At 37.9% G+C, this 20,852-nt stretch overlaps 1 protein-coding gene across 1 annotated transcript in view; it reads right to left on the reverse strand.

The window, feature by feature from the left end:
- Positions 1-236: 236 nt before the first annotated feature.
- The window catches only part of LOC140150171 (E3 ubiquitin-protein ligase rnf213-alpha-like), a 30,600-nt gene continuing 9,984 nt past the window's right edge, over positions 237-20,852 (reverse strand). Inside the window, exons 11-23 of the mRNA XM_072172175.1 lie at positions 20,410-20,510; positions 18,761-18,914; positions 18,043-18,217; positions 17,400-17,488; positions 16,730-17,005; positions 15,726-15,867; positions 14,651-14,746; positions 13,250-13,430; positions 11,220-11,502; positions 4,419-4,619; positions 3,663-3,752; positions 2,810-2,988; positions 237-1,294 (exon numbers count right to left, since the gene is read on the reverse strand). Of these exons, the coding sequence (XP_072028276.1) occupies positions 1,123-1,294; positions 2,810-2,988; positions 3,663-3,752; positions 4,419-4,619; positions 11,220-11,502; positions 13,250-13,430; positions 14,651-14,746; positions 15,726-15,867; positions 16,730-17,005; positions 17,400-17,488; positions 18,043-18,217; positions 18,761-18,914; positions 20,410-20,510 (2,139 nt within the window). The 3' untranslated portion in view covers positions 237-1,122. The remainder of the gene's footprint in view (positions 1,295-2,809; positions 2,989-3,662; positions 3,753-4,418; positions 4,620-11,219; positions 11,503-13,249; positions 13,431-14,650; positions 14,747-15,725; positions 15,868-16,729; positions 17,006-17,399; positions 17,489-18,042; positions 18,218-18,760; positions 18,915-20,409; positions 20,511-20,852) is intronic.

Raw genomic sequence — 20,852 nt, forward strand, 5'->3', positions numbered from 1 at the left:
AATAGGGCATGCAATGCAGCAAACTGCAACTTTTACATTGGTATCTTCCTTGGGTTTTGGGATCGCCGTGTGTTTATTTCTTGAACAATTTCAACGAACGAGGTCTTAAATTGGAGCTAAAAGATGCAGCTATTGGCGGCTAGTTCCAATTATGACATATATGTCTTTGTTTAGGATATACAGGAGGTGAACATACCCGGTACCTTAATTTTTTGGCTTACTGTATATCAGGAATGTAAAACAGTGTTCTGACCAATAATTACATCCATATCAATACATTTCACATAAAGAAGACAATCTTACAAATGTGATAAGATTTTGACCTATTTCTTGTCCTTGTCATATATTGATTAAAAACACCTCAAATTCTTAACACATTATATATATAAGCAGGTGCCATGCATCATGTGTACACATGCCATTATCAGTACATAATCAAAAGTGTATATTTGTGTATAAATTGGACAAAGCTAATAAATTATATGTTTCATAATAATTTAATTATGAACAAAATTGCACATCCAATTCTATTTCTTGTAGTGAATTTTATACATCCTCAATTCCTGATAATTTCTCTGAGAATGTGACCACTTTATATAGTCACTTATTACTGTTTTTTACCACAGGAAATGAATTGGTTTTGAAGTAATACAATTAATATTTCTACTGAGAAAGTTCTCTTTGCTCTATATTGCAATGAACTTGGTCTCATTCACACAATAACTACAAGCTGCATCATTCTATCAAAATCCATTCTCTATGTGCCCTTTCCACTATCTTGCTCTCAAAACAAGGTTCTTCCTGCGAATGCATGAGCCGCAAGTGCATTTTTGTTTGTTATTCTTTTCGAGCAATGCGCCAGAAGGATTTTGCAAAGTGTACGCAATAATCAAGCGTGCCTATGAAGGGTGTACACACACACAACATACAGTTTGGGGTAGAAATTTGGTTTGAAATGACCGTGCATAGGGTCTATTTAGATAAACATGACCTAACAATTTGTGCACAACTACATTTTACATGAATTGCACAGTAGGACAGTATTGCAATCAGAAAATAGCAGCCAAATTTTGCCAAAAGAGGCAAATTAAGCACATTTCTTTACACAGATTTTCTTTAACATTAATGATGGGCACTTCCTGCCCTGGCGTGATGTTGCTGCATATAGTCTACTGCATGCCGCCATACATCAACTGCATGTCTCAAGACCAGATCAGCTGATAGTTGCTCTTCCATTTCATGCACAGGTTGACCATCTTTGCCATCTATGTAAGCACTCAATACAGCTGAGATACTGTGGAAGAGACAGTAAATAGGTTTCTCAATGAAAGGCACAATACTAAAATGAAAAAAAGTGGTCACTTTTGGAGTTTAAAAAAAAAGTGATTTGTAGCCTTTTCAGCTAGCTTCATAATGGAATGCTCACAGACTGGCAGCTTTATGGACTCACATTATTTCTACACACATCTGATATTTATAATGCTTATCTGTATAGTTTCTCACTCATGCAGTAAATAAACCATGTTTTCATATTGAAGTAACAGACCTCCAGAACAAGTTTCTTGTCCCCACTCTATGCATGACAGGTAGCAGAATTTGTACATCATGTAACATTTGTACACTATTAGTCCATTTGGCTTCCTTGAGAGTGACGTCAGTCCATGCTTCAGTGCAAGTAGTATTAAAGGAGGTAATCAGCAAACAATTATCTTGGCATATATGGGTAGCATGTTATTAAGATATACATATCCCAAAGTTTGCAGTTATTTCGACTTCAAATAATGAAGATAATCATAATTTTTTATCATTCACGTCGGCTGTTTAGCTTTTTATTCATGTGATATGATGTAGTAGTTGCAATCAGCAGTAAAACTGGTGAATCAGTATTGATCCATTTCGACGAGCCCTTCTCCTTTCCTCTAGCTCCTGAGGTGTAAACCTGAGTGCCAGTGCATAGGCAGGATATTCCTCCTGTTCTGACATGATAAATCAATGTTTTATATATCTACTACCAGATATTGAATTGATTTGAATAAAATATTAATTTCAACGATCTGGATCTTTGTTGTTGTTTGCTGTTCACCTCCTTTAACTCGCACAGATTGACTGGCATGTTTACAAGCACGATTAAAGACAGTACATCTGTACACACTCAAAGTAATTCTGACAAAGCACTGGCATCACTCTCTCTCTCAAGGAAGCAGAGTGGACTCTAGCAAGCGGAACAAATGTAGGCCAATAAAGACTTACAAATAGATTTACCGGAGCTGTATCCTTAACAAGGCATGATCAAATTATGATCACATTGGTCTATTCTTATTATTCTTGGAATAGTTAGGCAGAATTGTGTACACAGCTCACAATGTCCCTCTCATAAGAGGCCACTCTAGCTGCATTTAAAAATAATTGTATTTGTACTTGTCAGCTCTCCTTAGTTCCAATAATCACACAATGGTTTTCTGCATATAAATCTGCAATGGGCTATTCCATTTAAAATCCACACCACCCCTGTGAAATATATTGGAAACATCTTCCACAGAGGGAATATGTTTTTCAAATGTAATTGGTCAGGGTTAATCATTTTGAAACCCATACTCCCTCTGTATTATGGATTTACCTTTATTTTCCACACATGGAGTTAGCATTTCAAATGGAAGTTACCCAATTGTCTATTCTATTTGAAACTCATACCCCCACTATGGAAGACTTTCTAATGGTAAATCTTCCACAGGGGTAGTGTGATTTTAAATGGAACAGCCCAATGTCCCCTAATATAAAAAAGGCTGAAACAGGTCATATTGATACTTACGGCCACCCAGATCTATCTTGCTCCTGGTTGCTAGTTTTCTTGAGGTCCAACATGATATATTCATACAACTCAGCTACTAGATGTTCTACATTGATGTGCCTCAGTGACTGGCCCAATTCATGTTGCTGCTCAGGGTTGATTGGATCACGGTAGTCTTGTTTCACTCCTTCAAATGGATCCTGTTTGAAAATGATAAAAGATCGTCTGATGCCAATATTTATTTGTCACTAATATCTAAATATTTTGCATTTATTTATTTAATGTCAAATTAGTTTTGTTGTGCAAATAGGTTTACTCAAATCAAAAAAGAAAAAATTGCAAAACATTTGGAATGAACGAAAAGACCTTAAGATATTGAATCATACATCATTTTTAGGAGGGATGTTAGGTTGAGCAATGAGAAAATGCTTGATTATATGATCAACAAGTTGGACAATCTGCTACGAAGCATGTCATAGTTTTGATGCATTATTTAATATGCTCCTAGAGGCAGTTCATTGAATACATTTAACAATATTATGTTAGAGCTATAGACATTTTGAGATACCGTAACATGAATTACAAAATGCCACGATGATCACAAGAAAATAAAGAGTTACAGGGAAAAACTATGAAATCAAACATTCTGATTAGAATGAGCGTGCGCGTGTATGATTATATAATCATTCATTTCTTTGCAACCACTGCACAATCGAGAGCAACTTACATTGATGTACAAAACCGATTGTGCTGCAAATTGTGTGATTTAATATGTACTTTAGTAGTTATAACAAAACAATAGCATCCAGTAATTTTTATTGGGGCACACTGTATATCTCTCACATAATGCCCTTTGTTTTCTATGAAAACCTACCTGTCTATTGTCTAGTAGCCTACGAGCTCTCTCTACTGCCAAGGCTTGCCATAATGATAAGATGTGATTTAGACGGCAATATTGCTGGGCCTAGGAACAAGAACAGCATGTTTATTGTCAATATGAAATATCACAGGTAAGAGCAGTATCATTTCAACAAAATATGGATATTAATTTGATTTTATAATAACAATTGGGGTCCTACTGATCAGGGGGTCTTAAGAAGGGGTAAATAACAATATGATCCATATAATATACCAAAATGACTTTTCCTCAAAATTAAGTATTTTGATATGAAAAGGAGCAACTTAAGAACAGTGGTTGCCAACATGTATCCCAAACATAATTCTAGCCCCAACCCAATCTCTTAATCCTAACCTTAATCCAAATCCTCAAACCTAAGCATAATCCGGATCTCTTGTATTGGGGGGGGGGCAGCAGTTATTTATAATTCTTGCTAATGAACAATATAGGATTACAAAATCATGTGTAGATTGAGAAGCATTTTGAAACACACAGATTATATACTTGGTGTAACAATATTGGAAATATAAGACCAGTCCACACTAGTATATTTTTGTCATCCCGAATTACCCGATTATGAATTATGATATATGAGCGATGAGACCTTCCACAGGGTCAGCACCTCATTGTGTTGTAATAAATTTTGGTTATACACCCCCCACAGTAATCGACTGGAAAAAACCACACTTATGTGAACCGGGTTTAAGATGTGTGAAACCCTATAACACGTACCTTAGGGCTGTGTTTGAGTCCTCTATCTAGAGGCAGCTTTAGCATTCGATGCAGGTACTCTCTGATGCGCATTGAAGCTTCTACTTCTGTGTTCACTAAGAAACCAATGGCAATGTCTAATGCTGCAAGGCAGTCGCAGAGATCTGGAAAACTCCTCAAATCGGAAAGAATCTGGTGCTTGATGGCTGGTGAAAGACTCTCCTGTATTGAGGTAGAATCAAATTATGAGATAAGTTGCTCAATAAGTGCGGTGCTCAATTAATTGTTTCTAGAAGTTTAAAAAGCAAATTCAAAATCATTTACCAGATTAGATGTTTTTCTCTTTATACAAAGATTAGTAACTATAAGTAAAATGGAACTCCAATTGCAATTTTAAGTTTTCAAGATTGTCCACACTTGTTTACTAACAGGCAGACATTTTGCCTCTGTTGCATAGTATCTGGGATATAACCATTTGGCAAAAATAACCAGGGCTCAACTTTTACACAAACCCGCACGCCAATGGCGTGTAATTTTGCTGTCGGGCGTGTGACTTTCTACAAGTACATGCCCGGCTGGCATGTGACATTTTGACACACACAGGTAAATCTACGTGTAAATAACAAACAAACTTCATTTTACTTCAAATTAATTATGTAGCCCGCACTTTGAAAAACAGCATTTACCTTAGCATTTACTGCAATGAGGAATTCCCTTGCTTACAAAAATCCCCTCTCGCTTGAAAATTAACAATAACAATACCCCCTGATGTGCGCATGCCCCAGCCCAGTGCCGCCCCTCTTTGGTCGTTTTTCTTCAATACACATGCATGCAGGTTGTTATTGTATATTGAATGATGATTTCCAATTGCATAAACGTTTTGGTTTTGAGAGAGCTCTTCAGAGGCTGAGAATGTGGAAATATGTAGCCGACAGGGGCGTAACCAGACCTGACCTTCCGGGGGGGCAAGATTGAAAAATTTCCCAATTTCTGATCAAAAGTTGTAGCATAGCGAGCGGCTTGCCGCGAAGCGTTACACGAGCGGGGTCCAGGGGCCGCCTTAGGGCCCCTGGTGGGGTCCAGGGGCAAGCCCCGACGGGGGTCAAGGGGGCGGAGCCCCCTGAAGCTCCTGGTTTTTGGCATATTAGAAGCTAAAAAATCAGTGTTTCAGAGTACAAATTTCACAATGAAAGTAGTATAGATCTTCTTCCCTCTTTCTTTTCCTTTTCTCTTCCCCCTTCCCTTTTCTCTTCTCCCTTCCCTTTTTTTCTTTTCTTCACTCTTTCTTCCCTCTTTTTTCTCTTCTTTCCCCTTTCTCTTCCCTCTTTTTCTCTCCTTCTCCCCTTTTCCCCCTTCCCAATTTTTAGCTCTTCTTCCCAGTTTTTTGTGCCCCCCACTGGTTACGCCACTGGTAGCCGAGGTCAAAGACCCATCAAAACAGAGCGCTACCAAGGATGACAAGGTGTTAAAGAAGAAATTATATGAAGACAAGAGAGAAAGAAAATGGCGACTTGGCGAGAGCAGTGGTTAGCATACAACAAGGAAGAGAGCATGTATTGCAGTGTGTGCAAGTTGTACCCTGACCAGAAGAAGTCTAACTTCCTTCAAGGGACATCAAATATCAAGATAGAGGCCATACGCCAACATGCACACTCAAAAGCACACACTAAGTGCAAAGCTGCAGAATTGGTCAAAGCGCAACTGACAAAAACGCCGGCAGCTAGAGACCTTCGATCGCTGAACCGAGCCCAGACTGAGCGGATGACAATACTCTTAAGATCTGTACACGCCAAAAAGGGGAGGCCCTTTTCTGATTTTGAATGGATGTGTGGTTTACTTATACTTATAAAGATGTTTATTACTTATAATGTTTAATAAAGAACAAGTCACAAGCAGGGCTCACCTCTAATAGTTAATTTACTGCTACAAAGTGCTACATGTATTAAACTTAATAGACCATCGTCTTCTTTTTCGCATTTATTGTAACATTATTTCAGGACAAATTCGGGCTTGTTAAATTTCTGTGCCAAAAAAGTTAAGGTCGAGCCCTGAAAATAACTAATTACAGGGAAAATGTTCTGGTGTACACCCCTGGTTGGATAGACAATCAAGTGCACACACTGAACACACCTCTACACATATCACTGCCTTTCAAAGGACATCAAACTTGCCCCACCATCTCTTCACGTTTGACAGTTGCTGTTTCCCCACCCTGGGAGCTACATGCTCGTGATATTCACTAGGCTTCTGCTTCTCGCCCTGTTCGTTTGAAATAACTAGAAATAAGTGCAGTTATCAATTACCGATACATACAGTCAGAACCATACTAAATGTTGGTCCCAAGTTTTGGACTGAATTACCCTTGTATTTAAAAATCTGCTAGAACAATAGGTCAGTTTAAAAGAAATCTGGTTCTTTATCTTCAGACCGTGTAATGCTTATTTCTTGTGGTCACTAAATATGAAAAAATTATTATCTATAATCTTGCTGATTCAAATTGCTATTGTATTGTAAGTTTATTGAGCTTGCTTGCTACATGTTTGTACTGTTTTTTAGTTTATATGTTTTGGCTTTGTTTTTTTGATAGTATTTTTGTAAGGTAGTATTTATTTCAGTTTTTATGGGTCAACATTTTGCAGGCTTATTGCCTTTTGTTGTATTTTCTCAATATTATTGTATTTTGTTATTTTCAATTTTTTAAAGATAAAAATATAATAACTATGAACTATGAGCCATTGTTCAACATCATATGTTTTGTTTTGTTTTTGTTTTATTTCTTCTTTAACCTGGGACACTCAATCAGTTGAAAACACAATTAATCATCTGTTCTTCCTTGAGGCCCAGATATGTATTCTCAGCCACTTCAGCTTCAGATTCAGCAACAACTTCTTGTCACAATGTTGTTCCTGCATCTCCTTTGACCTCTTCCGCTTCACCAGATGATGCTCATTGGTGTAGGAAACGTAGACAAGTCAACTTATGCCAGAAAATACTGACAGCACCTTCAGCGATTAATTATCGTCATAATATTACCTTGCACAATTTGATCATATGCACATTGTCGACGAGGCAACATCTGCCATTGATCATCAGACCCAGCTACTGACCCAAATACTAGACAGACTGATGGACATTTCAAGGGATGTTAAAAGACTGAACAAGCAACTTATGCCAGAAAATACTGACAGCACCTTCAGCGATTAATTATCGTCATAATATTACCTTGCACAATTTGATCATATGCACATTGTCGACGAGGCAACATCTGCCATTGATCATCAGACCCAGCTACTGACCCAAATACTAGACAGACTGATGGACATTTCAAGGGATGTTAAAAGACTGAACAAGCAACTTATGCCAGAAAATACTGACAGCACCTTCAGCGATTAATTATCGTCATAATATTACCTTGCACAATTTGATCATATGCACATTGTCGACGAGACAACATCTGCCATTGATCATCAGACCCAGCTACTGACCCAAATACTAGACAGACTGATGGACATTTCAAGGGATGTTAAAAGACTGAACAAGCATCTTATGCCAGAAAAGACTGACAGCGCCTTCAGCGATTAATTATTGTCATAATATTACCTTGCACATTTTGATCATGTGCACATTATTGCAACACATGTTTCTGTTAACATTCTATGCATTGAATCATCATTTTATCATCTTATCATGTGAATGCGTACAATCACATCTTACTGTAAATAGGGAAAAGTTGTATGCGTGTATGTATATGATATACATTGTATGTACATGAAAGGCTCTGTCAGTTTTGATCCAAATGTTGCCAAATTCATACGAGAGATCAAGGAATATGCGGAAACACCTCTAAACACCGAACACACCTCTAAAGATATCACTGCCTTTCAAAGGATATTAAACTTGCCCCACTATCTTCACGTTTGACAGTCGCTGTTTCCCCACCCTGTGAGCCACATGCCCATGATCTTAACTCGGCTTCTGCTTCTCGCCCTGTTTGTTCGACATCATATATGTATCCTCAGCCACTTCTGCTTCTCGTGCCATTCAAGCATCTTCAGCTTCAGCAACAGCTTCTTCTCACAATGTTGTTCCTACATCTCCATTGACATCTTCCGCTTCACACGACGATGATCAAAGGTGTAGGAAACGTAGACAAGTCGACAAGACAACATCTGCCATTGATCATCAGACCCAGCTACTGACCCAAATACTAGACAGACTGATGGACATTTCGATGGATGTTAAAAGACTGAACAAGCATCTTATGCCAGAAAATACTGACAGCACCTTCAGCGATTAATTATCATCGTCTTGCACATTTTGATAATGTTGTAACACATGTTTTTGTTAACATTCTATGCATTGAATCGTCGTTTTATCATCTTATCATGTGAATGCGTACAATCGCATCTTACTGTAAATAGGGAAAAGTTGTATCTTGTATGTATATATGTATGGTGTTATACCTGTGCTCATGTCTCTAACGAAACTCACATCCGCGGTCCCAATGGGGGTTTTGACATGACCTCCCACTTCACATGCATTTCTCGCAATGTAGTTTATTGTATCCAGTGTACCATAGTACTGCCATATACTATAAATGGGGGAAACCAGCCGCCGATTAGTGGATCGTACCACAGAACATCTCCGTTCAATTTCTAAGAACGTCGCAGGTTTCCCTGTTGCTCACCATTTCAATCGTCCTTCTAGTTGCAATGTTAGCCACTTCAGAGTTTCCACTGTTATTCAATCTCGCGGCTCTAATAAGGACAGACTTTTTGCAGAACACTGTCTGATATTCAAACTTGGCACTATACAACCTTGTGGACAACCAGTATTGTACATTTAATTTATAATTTTCTTGTAACACCCTGTTCACCCTGTATTTTCATAGTTGCTTGATAGGTTTGTTTACATCAGCTTTTTGGTATTGATTTTTCTTATGGTTGTGTAATTGTACTTCAGTTTGTTATATATGCATTGTAGTGTAAGTTTTTTTCTCTCTGGTTGGCCTCACACTAGTCAAAGGGTCCTACCCAAAATATTGTGTATATTTATGCCTTCTCTTATATATATTTTTGCATTGTTTCAAACTCTTAGTTCTACAACCATATGCTTTCACAGTGCTACGCAGTTACTCAATCTTATGTATATGTATGTACATGAAAGGCTCTGTCAGATTTGATCCAAATGTCATAAAGTGCATAAGGGAGATCAAGGAATATGCAGAAAGGCTAATACACTTTATTTGGTTGAAAACGGTCATGCCTCAAAATCAGAAAAATATGCTTAAAACCAGGGGGTGTTTGTTATTAAAATCGGTTGCCAACCAATCGCGTCAACGCAACTTGCAGGCAGTGTGTCGGCACTGTGTACGTAATGCGCACCACTCCATCATGCATGTGAACGACGCAGAGCCACACAAGTAAGTGCCAGAGACCAGTGGACATGATAATACTGAAAGAAGGAAAAAGAAAGGAGGGCGAAAAGGTACATCGACAGGAACGGGCATAACTTTACTCAATAAAATAAGGGCATGCGAATTAAAGCAAAATGGTTCTCAAGTACAACAGCTTCAAGGGTTGCTATGGGCTCCAGACTGGACCCTGGTTTTGCCTGCATTCATGTTGGTTACCTTGAGGAGAAACTGTTCCGTGCATACAAGGGACCGGTTCCTAGTCTCTACAGAAGGTACATCGACAACATTGTTGGAGTCATAAATGGACCTCGTAAATCTCCTGAGGAATTTATTCAATTCATGTGCTCCTTTTCTACATCCCTTAAATTCACCTTGACAATATCAGATACTACCGTTAACTTCTTGGATCTCACCATTAGCATCAACTCTGACAAGCTTGCTACACGGTTTACTACAAACACAGACTTGCACAGCTTTCTTTTGTATTCTTCCAGCCACCCCAACAAATGCAAGCAATCCATTCCTTATGCCCAGTTTAGACGCCTTCGATGCATCTGCAGTAATAACAGTGACTTTGTGAACAAGTTGGATGAAATGGCCACATTCTTCCAAAAGTGCAACTACCCTCCGACATCATTAACTCATCTGCAGAACGCATTCATCAAACAGATAGAGACACAGCACTGGAATCTACTTCTAAAGAAGATAATATGGACAGTATCCCTCTGGTCATGAACCATCATCCTAGCAATATTCCCATCTGGAGCATCATCTTCAGGAACTTCAACATTCTGCAAACCCATTCCAGCACCAAAAGTCAAGACAACTTGGTTGATATCAACAAAGAGACATATATTAATCCTTCGCAAAAAAACGCCACCAGGACTAGGAAACAGAAAGCAGAAGTGCCCTTCGCAAGAACAGACACTTATAAATATTCATTTTTCCAAGAACACTAAAGCACTTGAATTCCACAGGAGCAGACACTGTAGACTTCCAGCAGAATGATGACACACTTGCAATTTAATGCGTGCAACCCACACAAGTTAGCAATATGTGGTGTACCGCCCTGCTGACTAAACATTCAGAAGGTTCGGAAGGTTCTTGAATGACATCAATGTGGATGTTGTTCATGCACCATGTCCCATACATGAAAAACTAATCCTGTTACACTACTTTAAATGTAAAAGTGGAAATTTTCAAGCTACATTTATTTTCATGCTTTTTGTCAACAACCAAATATATTCTATTAGTGAAATTAGAATTTCAAATTTAAAAAACAAGAGAAATGTATAAAAATTGGCAAAACGCGAAGAAATAATTGCACGAAAATTCCCAATTTTACAGTATCAGCTTATCACCTACATATACAACACACATGGCATACTACAAGCTTATTACGCTACCTGTGGTATCTTAGTCCTCAATGCCTGGAAAACTGTAGCATCCCTTGAATCCTGCCTGAATACCAGATGCTCTATCTTCTGTACCAATTTAGGTCTGCCTTGTACAAATCTTTCCTTGATTTGTCTCTGTAGGCCTAGTAAGTTGTATGTCAGCCTTGTGCCATTACTACCTGCTTCCATGGCATAGTCACAATGAGAGAGGATCATGGGTAATAGATCTCTATCATGGTGATAGGCGACTAGGTGACCGATGGATGCGTCACATGGATTGATAACAGTGGCTCTGGTTTGAGAAGGAAAAGAGAACAAAATAATTTGATTTTAGTCACAATATGAGATAAATCCCTTGATCAATCAATGGTGGCATCGCATGGATTGATAACAGTAGCTCTGGGTCAAGAAAAACAGAACAAAATTATTTTCATGAATATTTAATATTTCAGTGTAGAGTAAGATTTCAGTTGAATGAATGCAACAGTATGCTGTTGTATGTCAAAGGACCAAATGTGGGCACAGCATTTTGTAAAAACTGATCAAACCAGTCGAAAGACATTGGAATCAGAATACCAATTACAATTTACCATATATACTAGTTGTGAGACTTTCGTCACATTGGTCCACTTTTCTTGACAGTTTCTTGATAACTTTTTATTTTATTTTATCCGGCGGTCATTTCTTAAAAGTGATCAAAAGACATCGGAATCAGGAGTGAGTTGGATTCACTTCCTTGGATGTAGGCATATCTCATGATGTGTTCATTCAATTACAATAGATGGTGTAGATCCATTTCTTTTCAAGAATATCAGTGTAATCTTAAATATTGGTGCATGTTCATTTGCATTCAAAAAGAGCACATCAATGAAAGGAAAGTAAATGCAGAAATGCACCATCAAGTGTAAATTTTCTCTTTTTTTATTCCTGAAATTTACTCATTATTATTTTCAGCCCAATTTGAGCTTTTTTAGCATGACTTTGCATTATTGTCTTATTTTTAAAGCATTTTCCTCTTTTTTTCACAAATGGTCAGTTTCAGGTCTTTTTATTAAGTCATTGCAGCAGAGAAACAACAATACAGTGATTACCACAAAGGGAAAAAATTAGAAGTGAACTTTCAGTGAGAAATAATTAAAAATCGGGTTCAATTGCCCAATGGTGCTCCTGTAGAAAGGAGGGATTTACAACTATACTACTGATGGCGGCGCCCACGGAATTACATGGAGCATTACATTTTCGTGGAAAATGCAAAAAACTTACACCTGTAAGTGCATCATCAAGCAAGAGTGAAATTCAACCATAATTAGGTAATTAATAAAATGGATGCCGTGGAAGTTTGAGTCATAATAGGTTTTGTCCTATTTTAAGTTATTTTCCTTGATTTACTTCTAATTTTCTATGTCTTGTTTAGTATTTTTGTTTTAGTGCCTTGAGCACTCTTAATTGAGTGGATATGTGTTTTGTTGCTATTATAATTATCATTATTATTGTCCATGCAATTTAGCGATTGTCACTGACATGACTGATGCAAGTTTTAAGCTTAATCACACGATATGGCATGGAAATGTTTGCATTTTTGTTCATCTTTCATTGAAAAATTAGAGGGGGTGTTTATTAGAGGGGGAGCGTTTATTACAGACAATACAGTACATGCAAACCTTCAGACTGTTATGCTATAGTGTCTCATCTCATGTTGAGAGTAAAGCCATTTTGGATTTCATAATGGCAGATTCAAATCAGTACGTTTATGCGGTTGTGTAGGAACATATCATCATTCTATGCATGAACATATGACCTGAAGGATTAGGCAGAATCCACTGTGAAATCCAACATGGCATTACTCTCAACAAGACACACTATAATAGTCTTAATGGGGTGAGTACCAGATGGGAATGGTGAGATACAGGGATAGTCCCTGACTCATATACAGGATGAAGGCATAGTGACTTCTCTAACTCCCTCTGTGCACATTAAAGTTCTTTTTACAAGCTATTTTGTTTCTTGATTGCAGTCAACCAAATATGATGATAACTTACTTTGGCAGTCCTGGTTGCAATCTATGATATGTTTCTATGAAGCCATTGTGTGCACGGATCAGGAAATCTACTAAGGCTGTAGAGCAGACACCGGCCTCACGTCGTGTTGGTAGTAACATGGCTAGACTACTGGATTCTGTCATGATTTGCATACAGTGTTCACGTGGGACAGCAAGACCACCTGAATAAGTCATGAACACAGAATATGATGGGATAGTAAGATCAACTGAAGTGGTATAGTATCTAGGATTTATAAGATGCAAGGAAAATAAGGCTAGATCAGACTTCAACCTCATGGGGTGTCATTAGCATGACTAGACTGCCATAATATGCATAGTGCTCACTGAGAAGCAATGAGTTACGTGCCTCTTAGTTTCGGGCATACACTTCACAGAGATGCCAGTGATGTGCCAAAAAAATATGGAAATAATACGGACAATTGTGAGTCATAGGGAGCGTAGTAACTGGAGTGCGGTGGCTCACAGATGGGGAGTCCATTTTAGATATTAAATTGAAACTTAATGCAATTCCCCCCCCCCAATTCTTTTAAAATCAACCACAGATGATTATCGCACTTGGCTCTGGCTCTCGTCCAGGGACTCTCCAAATCCAAAAAAAATCGCATAAAAAAACGCTTTTTTTTTTCATAATCAAAAAATTAGATTTTTCAATTAATAAAAATTCTGGAAACCTAATAAATTCGGGAAACTGGCATCTCTGACTTCAATCAGTAAGGACTACATAAAAGGCAAGGATACTGTTCAATTACAATTCACCATATATACTAGTTGTGAGACTTTCGTCAGACTGGTCCACTTTTCTTGACCGTTTCTTGAAAACTTTTCTTTTACATAAATAGCAGAGAGGCTACATACAGATTTTGTGCAACATTTTTGGACAAAACATCTCATGAAGTTAACATTCGAGATGAAAAATAATTTTTTTGTGTGTGTGATTTATTTACAAATTTTTACTGATCCCAAAATGTCAGAATTGAAATAGCATTTAAAAAGTAAAATAAGAGCAAATTTAATATTTGATGTGTATTTTATTTATATAGCTGATCTTTCTTTTGGGCAGTGTAGCCCCTTCAATTCTAAGGTACTGATTTCCAAGGAGGCCCTGCAATGTGTAGAATTCTTAAGCTATATTTGGAGAAAATGCATTACTTTTTTTGATTTTGACCAAAAAAGGTGTCTGAATTATCAACCCAAACATCTGAACACCTAGCTTTGCAGGAAGGAAGAAAACAGAGTGTGTAGATTAATTCTAACATCATGAGAAGTTTTGTCCAAAAATGTTGGTATTTTTCTCAAAGTAAAAAATAAAAAATCATTCTCCCCACACAAGAATTGTCATTAATGGAACTTGTGTTCATTACTTCAAGTACTAGTTTCTTACCATTGTTGACATAGTTTGGTATATGCTCTCTAACCTGGTTCCATGTGTCTATGAAGATTCCTATAAGAGGCTGTATTTGATTGACATATTGATGATCTGAAAAGAAACAAAGAAATACTTGAGGAAATAACACAAGGAGTAGTATGTTATCAATAGAGGTTATCCATGTTACTCATGTGTGACTTCTAACAAAAGGTGCTGGTTCCCGTAGTATTCCTCATTCAACCCAATTCAGTGCACAACCTCGGAGTTACCTGCACGACTTTGGCAGGGCAATTTTGAAACAGTCATGGTTGCACATGCAGGTACGTCTTTTGAAAATCCTAAACAAGGTATACCAGTCTTATAGAACACGGATAACCTCTATCCCTTTAGCAATAGATTGCCACACACACTGGTGTGTACCTCCACTTGTTTGCCATCAAATAAGGACTCATGCACAGAATTAAGCAAGTGCAGTTTGTGTGCCTGGGTTTTCAATCGCTGTGCCTAGGCCATTTCCCAACCATATCTTGCGCTTATTTTTCGTAAATGCAAATTACATTAAATGGTGCAGTTCAACCATGGAAACTTCTAGTATCAATAGGGGATATATCATCAAATGTGAACTGCCATGACTAAATGAACGTAAAGTCCCCAAGTTGGTAGTTCTGTAATGCCCTGGCTACTGCTTTGTAGGTCATGGTTTCCTTCATGAGTGGCCCATTGTGCCCCCATTCACAAAGGACAGGCAGACATACTTCTGGCTTGAACGGGTGCACGGCAAACAAAGACATCAACTCAGTCAGCCTGGATGTCTCGAAACTACCAACTTGCAACTTTATACTCATTCTGTTGTGGCTTGTCGGTATTTGGAAGCCGCTATTGAGGCCAACAGTACACACACTTGTGCACCCCCTATATATAAAGTCTACCCACCCTTGTACTACTATTCTGAGTACACCAAAATTAGTTAAAATGTGTGTCCTCAGAAACGCCATGTGTTATCAAATTGAGGTGTTTGTCAAGCAAAATCAAACGTAAGTTTTTGATTTAATTAAATGTATGCACTACCCCCTACATGCACAAAGTTTACCTTGTGGCAATTTCTCCAGGAATTCTTGTATACTCATGGACGTAGCCTCTGCAGCATCAATGCGTCTATGGTACTTGTCAATCAACATCTGCTGTAGACGGATGATGTCTGGAAGATGATGTAATAGCTGCAGGATGGCCTCCTAAATAGTCAAAAGAAATAGTCCCATATCCATGATATCTTCAATTGTGTAGGTTCTCCAAATTATGAGTACAGATAGGCCTAATATTTGAAATGTTACCATGGTTCATGTAAATATTTAATATTTCAATGTTTAGTTCCCAGACCCATTCACTTGGGTTAAAACTTGGTAAATCCCATACAGCTTTCAAAACTCAACTGCCGGTTCTGTCTGGTTGGAGCCGGTTTCTATTATTTTAAACAATGTAACACAGTTCAACCACCATCAACAGCCTGTTGAGTTTTGGAGCCGTCCCCAAGTCTTTAACGAGTTAACCCTACATTATTTACCCTAATGTGCACATCATTAGCGACCGTCATTTCTGTAACGATGTGCGTATCAGCATGACGTATGTGAGGTTAAAAAAAGGCTTACGGGATTTACCAAAAAGGTCAATAGATTAAAAGGCATTGGCTCTCAACCGTTGCCTGAAATGGAGAACAGAATTAACAAAATATAATTGGTGTCTTCCAATAGTATACTGCATTGTGTGGAGTTGTTAGGCCTGCAATTGATAATAACACCTGCACAAAAATACAGGTATAGTTTGATCAGCTCGTAATCGGCAGGCCTTATAATACCGCGGATTAATATCAATATTTCAAGAATTGTGTTGTGACATCTCATCAGAAGCATCACAAATGATTAATTCAAGCCCTATCCTTTGTCTACTATCTTTAACATGCATCATACAGACCAGCCAGGTCAACTATATCTCTTTTAACATGGGTCTACTTTTTGGTGTAGTGGTACAAGCCTAACAATTCCTGCTGATTACGAGCTGATCAAACAATAATGTGTCATAATTATAACTGCAACCAACCTGTTCCAAGAAGGCTTGCAGCAATGCCAATGGCCTCTCTTGCTGATTTCCTCTACTGCTCTGCTGCATATTCTGTGTCAAATACTGCTGCAGACTTTCTACATTGATACGAGGTCTGTGTTGCCAGATGGCTGGGAGACTGTGTAGTTGATTGAGGTCTTCTGGCTTTGTTATAGGAGCCACAGGCTGGTGTAAGAGCCGCATCAATGGGTTGGCGCTGAAGCGTTGGTCTTTTCTAAGTGTTTCACTAGCATTTGCTAATTTTTGGTCCAAGTTCTGAAACAATTTGTTAAAAATAAAAGCTTTTTAAAACATTTTTGGATGAATTACAGTAGTCATGAACATCATGATGTACACATAATCTTTTATGATAATGGTCAATGTTCTCATTTCTCACTGTTATGATAGTGCCACAATTGAGTTTGTTTGCTGTATAATACCGATCCTTTAGAGGTATGCGAGCTGATTGACAGCCTCATCCCACACTTTGAAGGTATAATATTTGGGCCTTCTGGTTCCCTCCTGCATCGTATACTGTACAGCGGGCAATTTTGGGAAGGCTTTTATTTTGCCCTTTTCACGGTTACAATTACAGAATATGGAAGTCATAACTGTTTAAGGAGTTCCTGTTTGGTAGAAAAGCCAATGAATAAAAATTAGTGTTTCTTACCTCCATGGCAGGCATGATAAATGCTTGGTTAAACTGCATTTCCCAATCTCGTCTGCATTGCTTATTTGGCCATGTTGTACCAAATGTTCCTGTGTAAGAAATACATTAAGTGGAAGTGATTTTTATATGAAAAAACAAGAGGCATCAGGCTGGAGATAATTTTCGTTAATTTTGATGTATATCAAACAAACAAATGTTAAAGAGACATACAGATAGACTTCTCCAATGATACGAACACTGACTTTTTGAATGGTCACAATCATTACCCCAGTAGTAACTCACCTGTGCAAGGACTAAATGTTTTTGTGCAAGGACTAAATGTTTTTGAGCAAGAACACATTTCAGAACAGTTTCGATTTTTATCACAAGTGTTGCTTAGTGTATGATGACCATTGGGACTGAACAGGTAATTGAGTTGCCTAATGAATAAACTTTGAATATTGTGCTCAATCTGGCCTACATATTGTTGCGATCACTGCATCATTTATAAAATTTTCATCATTTATAAAATTTCATGTAAACAAATCACTGCATGTTGTTGATAGCACCCAATTATACCTTTTAACTTTGTGGAGCAACAAGACAAGGCAAAAAAGACAATATATGTGTGTCCTTTAAAGATCATTAGCAATCATGTTCTCACCATTTTGATCCCGACTTGTTGTTATTCTATGTAGCACCATATGGATAATGAATAGGCAATCATCCTGGCTTTTACCACATGCTGCAGCTAGATGGTTGAGATCTGTCACTAAGTGATGCATCAGGAAGTCAGCAGGCTGGGTGGCTGGGGTGGGGTGAATCATCTGATGAACAGCCTATAAATTGAGACAAAAGTAAGCTGGCTGATTTGATCAGCTCTGATTGCCAAACATTGTTTTTAGCCAGCCACATGCCCATTCTGCATTTTGGATGGGCTGTTTGGTTTTCAAGTTGGTTTGGGTGGGGATGTGCAGATAGGACATCGGAAAACAACCTGACTTAAAACCAAATTGAACGAAAAACAGACCTGAAATTATACCAATGTTTTGAAAAACACACTTTCTTAAACCAAATTTTTATGAAATAGAGGGCCATTAATGAACCAAAATGGCTAAAAATGCACCCCGATATGCCGCACATCCTCCATCTCCATTTACCAAAAGAACACCCCCCAATTAAAGTGCTCCTGTAATAGTGTCCGATTATTACCCTCAAGTGATGGTCAGTTGTAATGATAGCTATAGTCTCACAACTACAATGTCTCTAAATGAGATATTCTTTATGATGTGAAGACCCACGGCAAAAACGTTCAATCTGAGGTACTATATTCTTGATATTATCAGAGTCCAAATCTGTGTGGTGTTGTCTATTCAACTTACATTTTGATTGTTGAGAGTAGCTCCTATCATAGCAGCATGTAGTAAAGCCCTCATTATTGATATACTGATAGCATTCAGGTAACGCTCTGGTACAGCTCTTGCCCCTCTATTGGTAGCATCTCCTAACACATGACCTGCTGTAGTAGTGTCACGCCTGTAGAGAGATACAGATTAGACCATTATTGATATACTGATAGCATCAAGGCTACGCTCTGGTACAGCTCTTGGTAGCATCTCCTAACACATGACCTGCTGTAGTAGTATCACGCCTGTATAGAGAGATACAGATTAGACCATTATTGATATACTGATAGCATCAAGGCTACGCTCTGGTACAGCTCTTGGTAGCATCTCCTAACACATGACCTGCTGTAGTCGTATCACGCCTATAGAGAGATCAAATTTATAAAACTCATCAAGATTTATTAAGCGAATAAATCACTGAATGAATGAATGATACATAGTACACATTACACATCAAGTAATTTTGCAATAAATAATTAAGAAAGTCTTTTTGGGTGGCCGTTTTTTTCCCTTCTACAAAATCCAGCTGCATCATTCACCACCTACTTTCCTGTCAATATGGTGGTATGAACAAACCACTGAAACTTGACATTTTTGGTCAAAATCACCTAGAAGTTTGTCTTTTACATGCAATAAGATGTGAATATTAAAGGAGTATTTTGTGATTCCAGCATCCTTTTTTTGTAGTAAATTTGAGCAAATATCCATAAAAAACGTTAATTCTAAAAATTTCAGATGATTGATTCCGATTTTGTGTTTGCGAGTTATGCAAGAGTATGTATATTACATTGCTCCATCGGTCAGTGTGCTGTAATTTGGTTCAGTTAACAGAACATTAAAAATTAATACAAATTTGATATTTTTGCTAAGCAAATGAATCTGCAAGAAGTTGTTTGCACACAAACATTATGATGCAAGAGGTTTCAGGGGATATAAAAACCTCAACCTTTTTGTTTGAAGAAAGCGGGGGGATAAGGCTATAGACTACAAAATGCCCCTTAAATTGTAATTTTCAATATATAAATATATCCCAACAATTCTACAAAACAACACATGCTTGTGACTATGTAATGGACTAAAATGTGGGGGTCATTTGATATTGTGTCCCTCACTTTAAAAAATGGGTGGTTGTGTCCCCGTCCCGACCCTATTTACACCCTTGTGTGAAACACTACCAGCGTATGATTACTTAACAACTTTCAAATTGCATGCTGTGACTGCTAGTGCGATATCTACTCGTATGATATGGGCATTTTAGGGACATGGCTATTAATATTTTTTCGTAAGAGCACCAGGTCTTCATTCAGGTTTCGAGTGTGTAATGCCTATGAAGTACCAAAGAAGGATCATGATGTCATGACAGTACCTGCAGCTGTGTTCTCGGGAACATGTGCTAAACCCGCCATGCTTGTCCCATTTCGGGGAAAGTTGCAGTACACAGAGAGAACTGACAATAGGACGTAGTATAACCTGAGCTTGGTAATACTAGCATCTTCAAGACTGTACATTCTTCAAAAACTTTGATGCAGATGAAGCCAATGTAGTGGCCACATCTACTCATGGTTCTCAATCTTTAAAATACAAGTAGTCACTTTTCCAATTCACTGTTCGTTAGTTTCACTTACATAGCAGTGACCTGTCGACCTCCCCCAACCAATCGATGAGCGGCTCCACCAATGGGCATCCCACAGTCTTGGCATTTTCCAGGTTGATTAGGTTGACCACACTGAATTAAAAACAAAACAGTAACCTATGTGTTAATAGCAATTTAAAAATTGGAATTTTAGCACATAAGTTTTTTCCATGTTCATAAGTGTTTTCCATGTTCCAAGAACTTTTTTTCAAATAGGCCAAAGACACAATAATACAAAAAATGCACATATCTCGTAGATTCATTTATTTAAAAAATGCATGATGTATGTCAAATGTGACACGATCTGGTCCATGGGGGCCAAAGGAGGCATTTTTGAAAATTGAGTTACTGTAATTATTACATTATATATACAATAGGCTACCCTTTACTGAAAACACCAAAGGTCTAGCATACTTGGTTCTTAAGTTATGAAGT

This window comes from Amphiura filiformis, chromosome 4 (genome assembly GCF_039555335.1).
Source record: "Amphiura filiformis chromosome 4, Afil_fr2py, whole genome shotgun sequence".
Lineage (NCBI taxonomy): Eukaryota > Metazoa > Echinodermata > Ophiuroidea > Amphilepidida > Amphiuridae > Amphiura > Amphiura filiformis.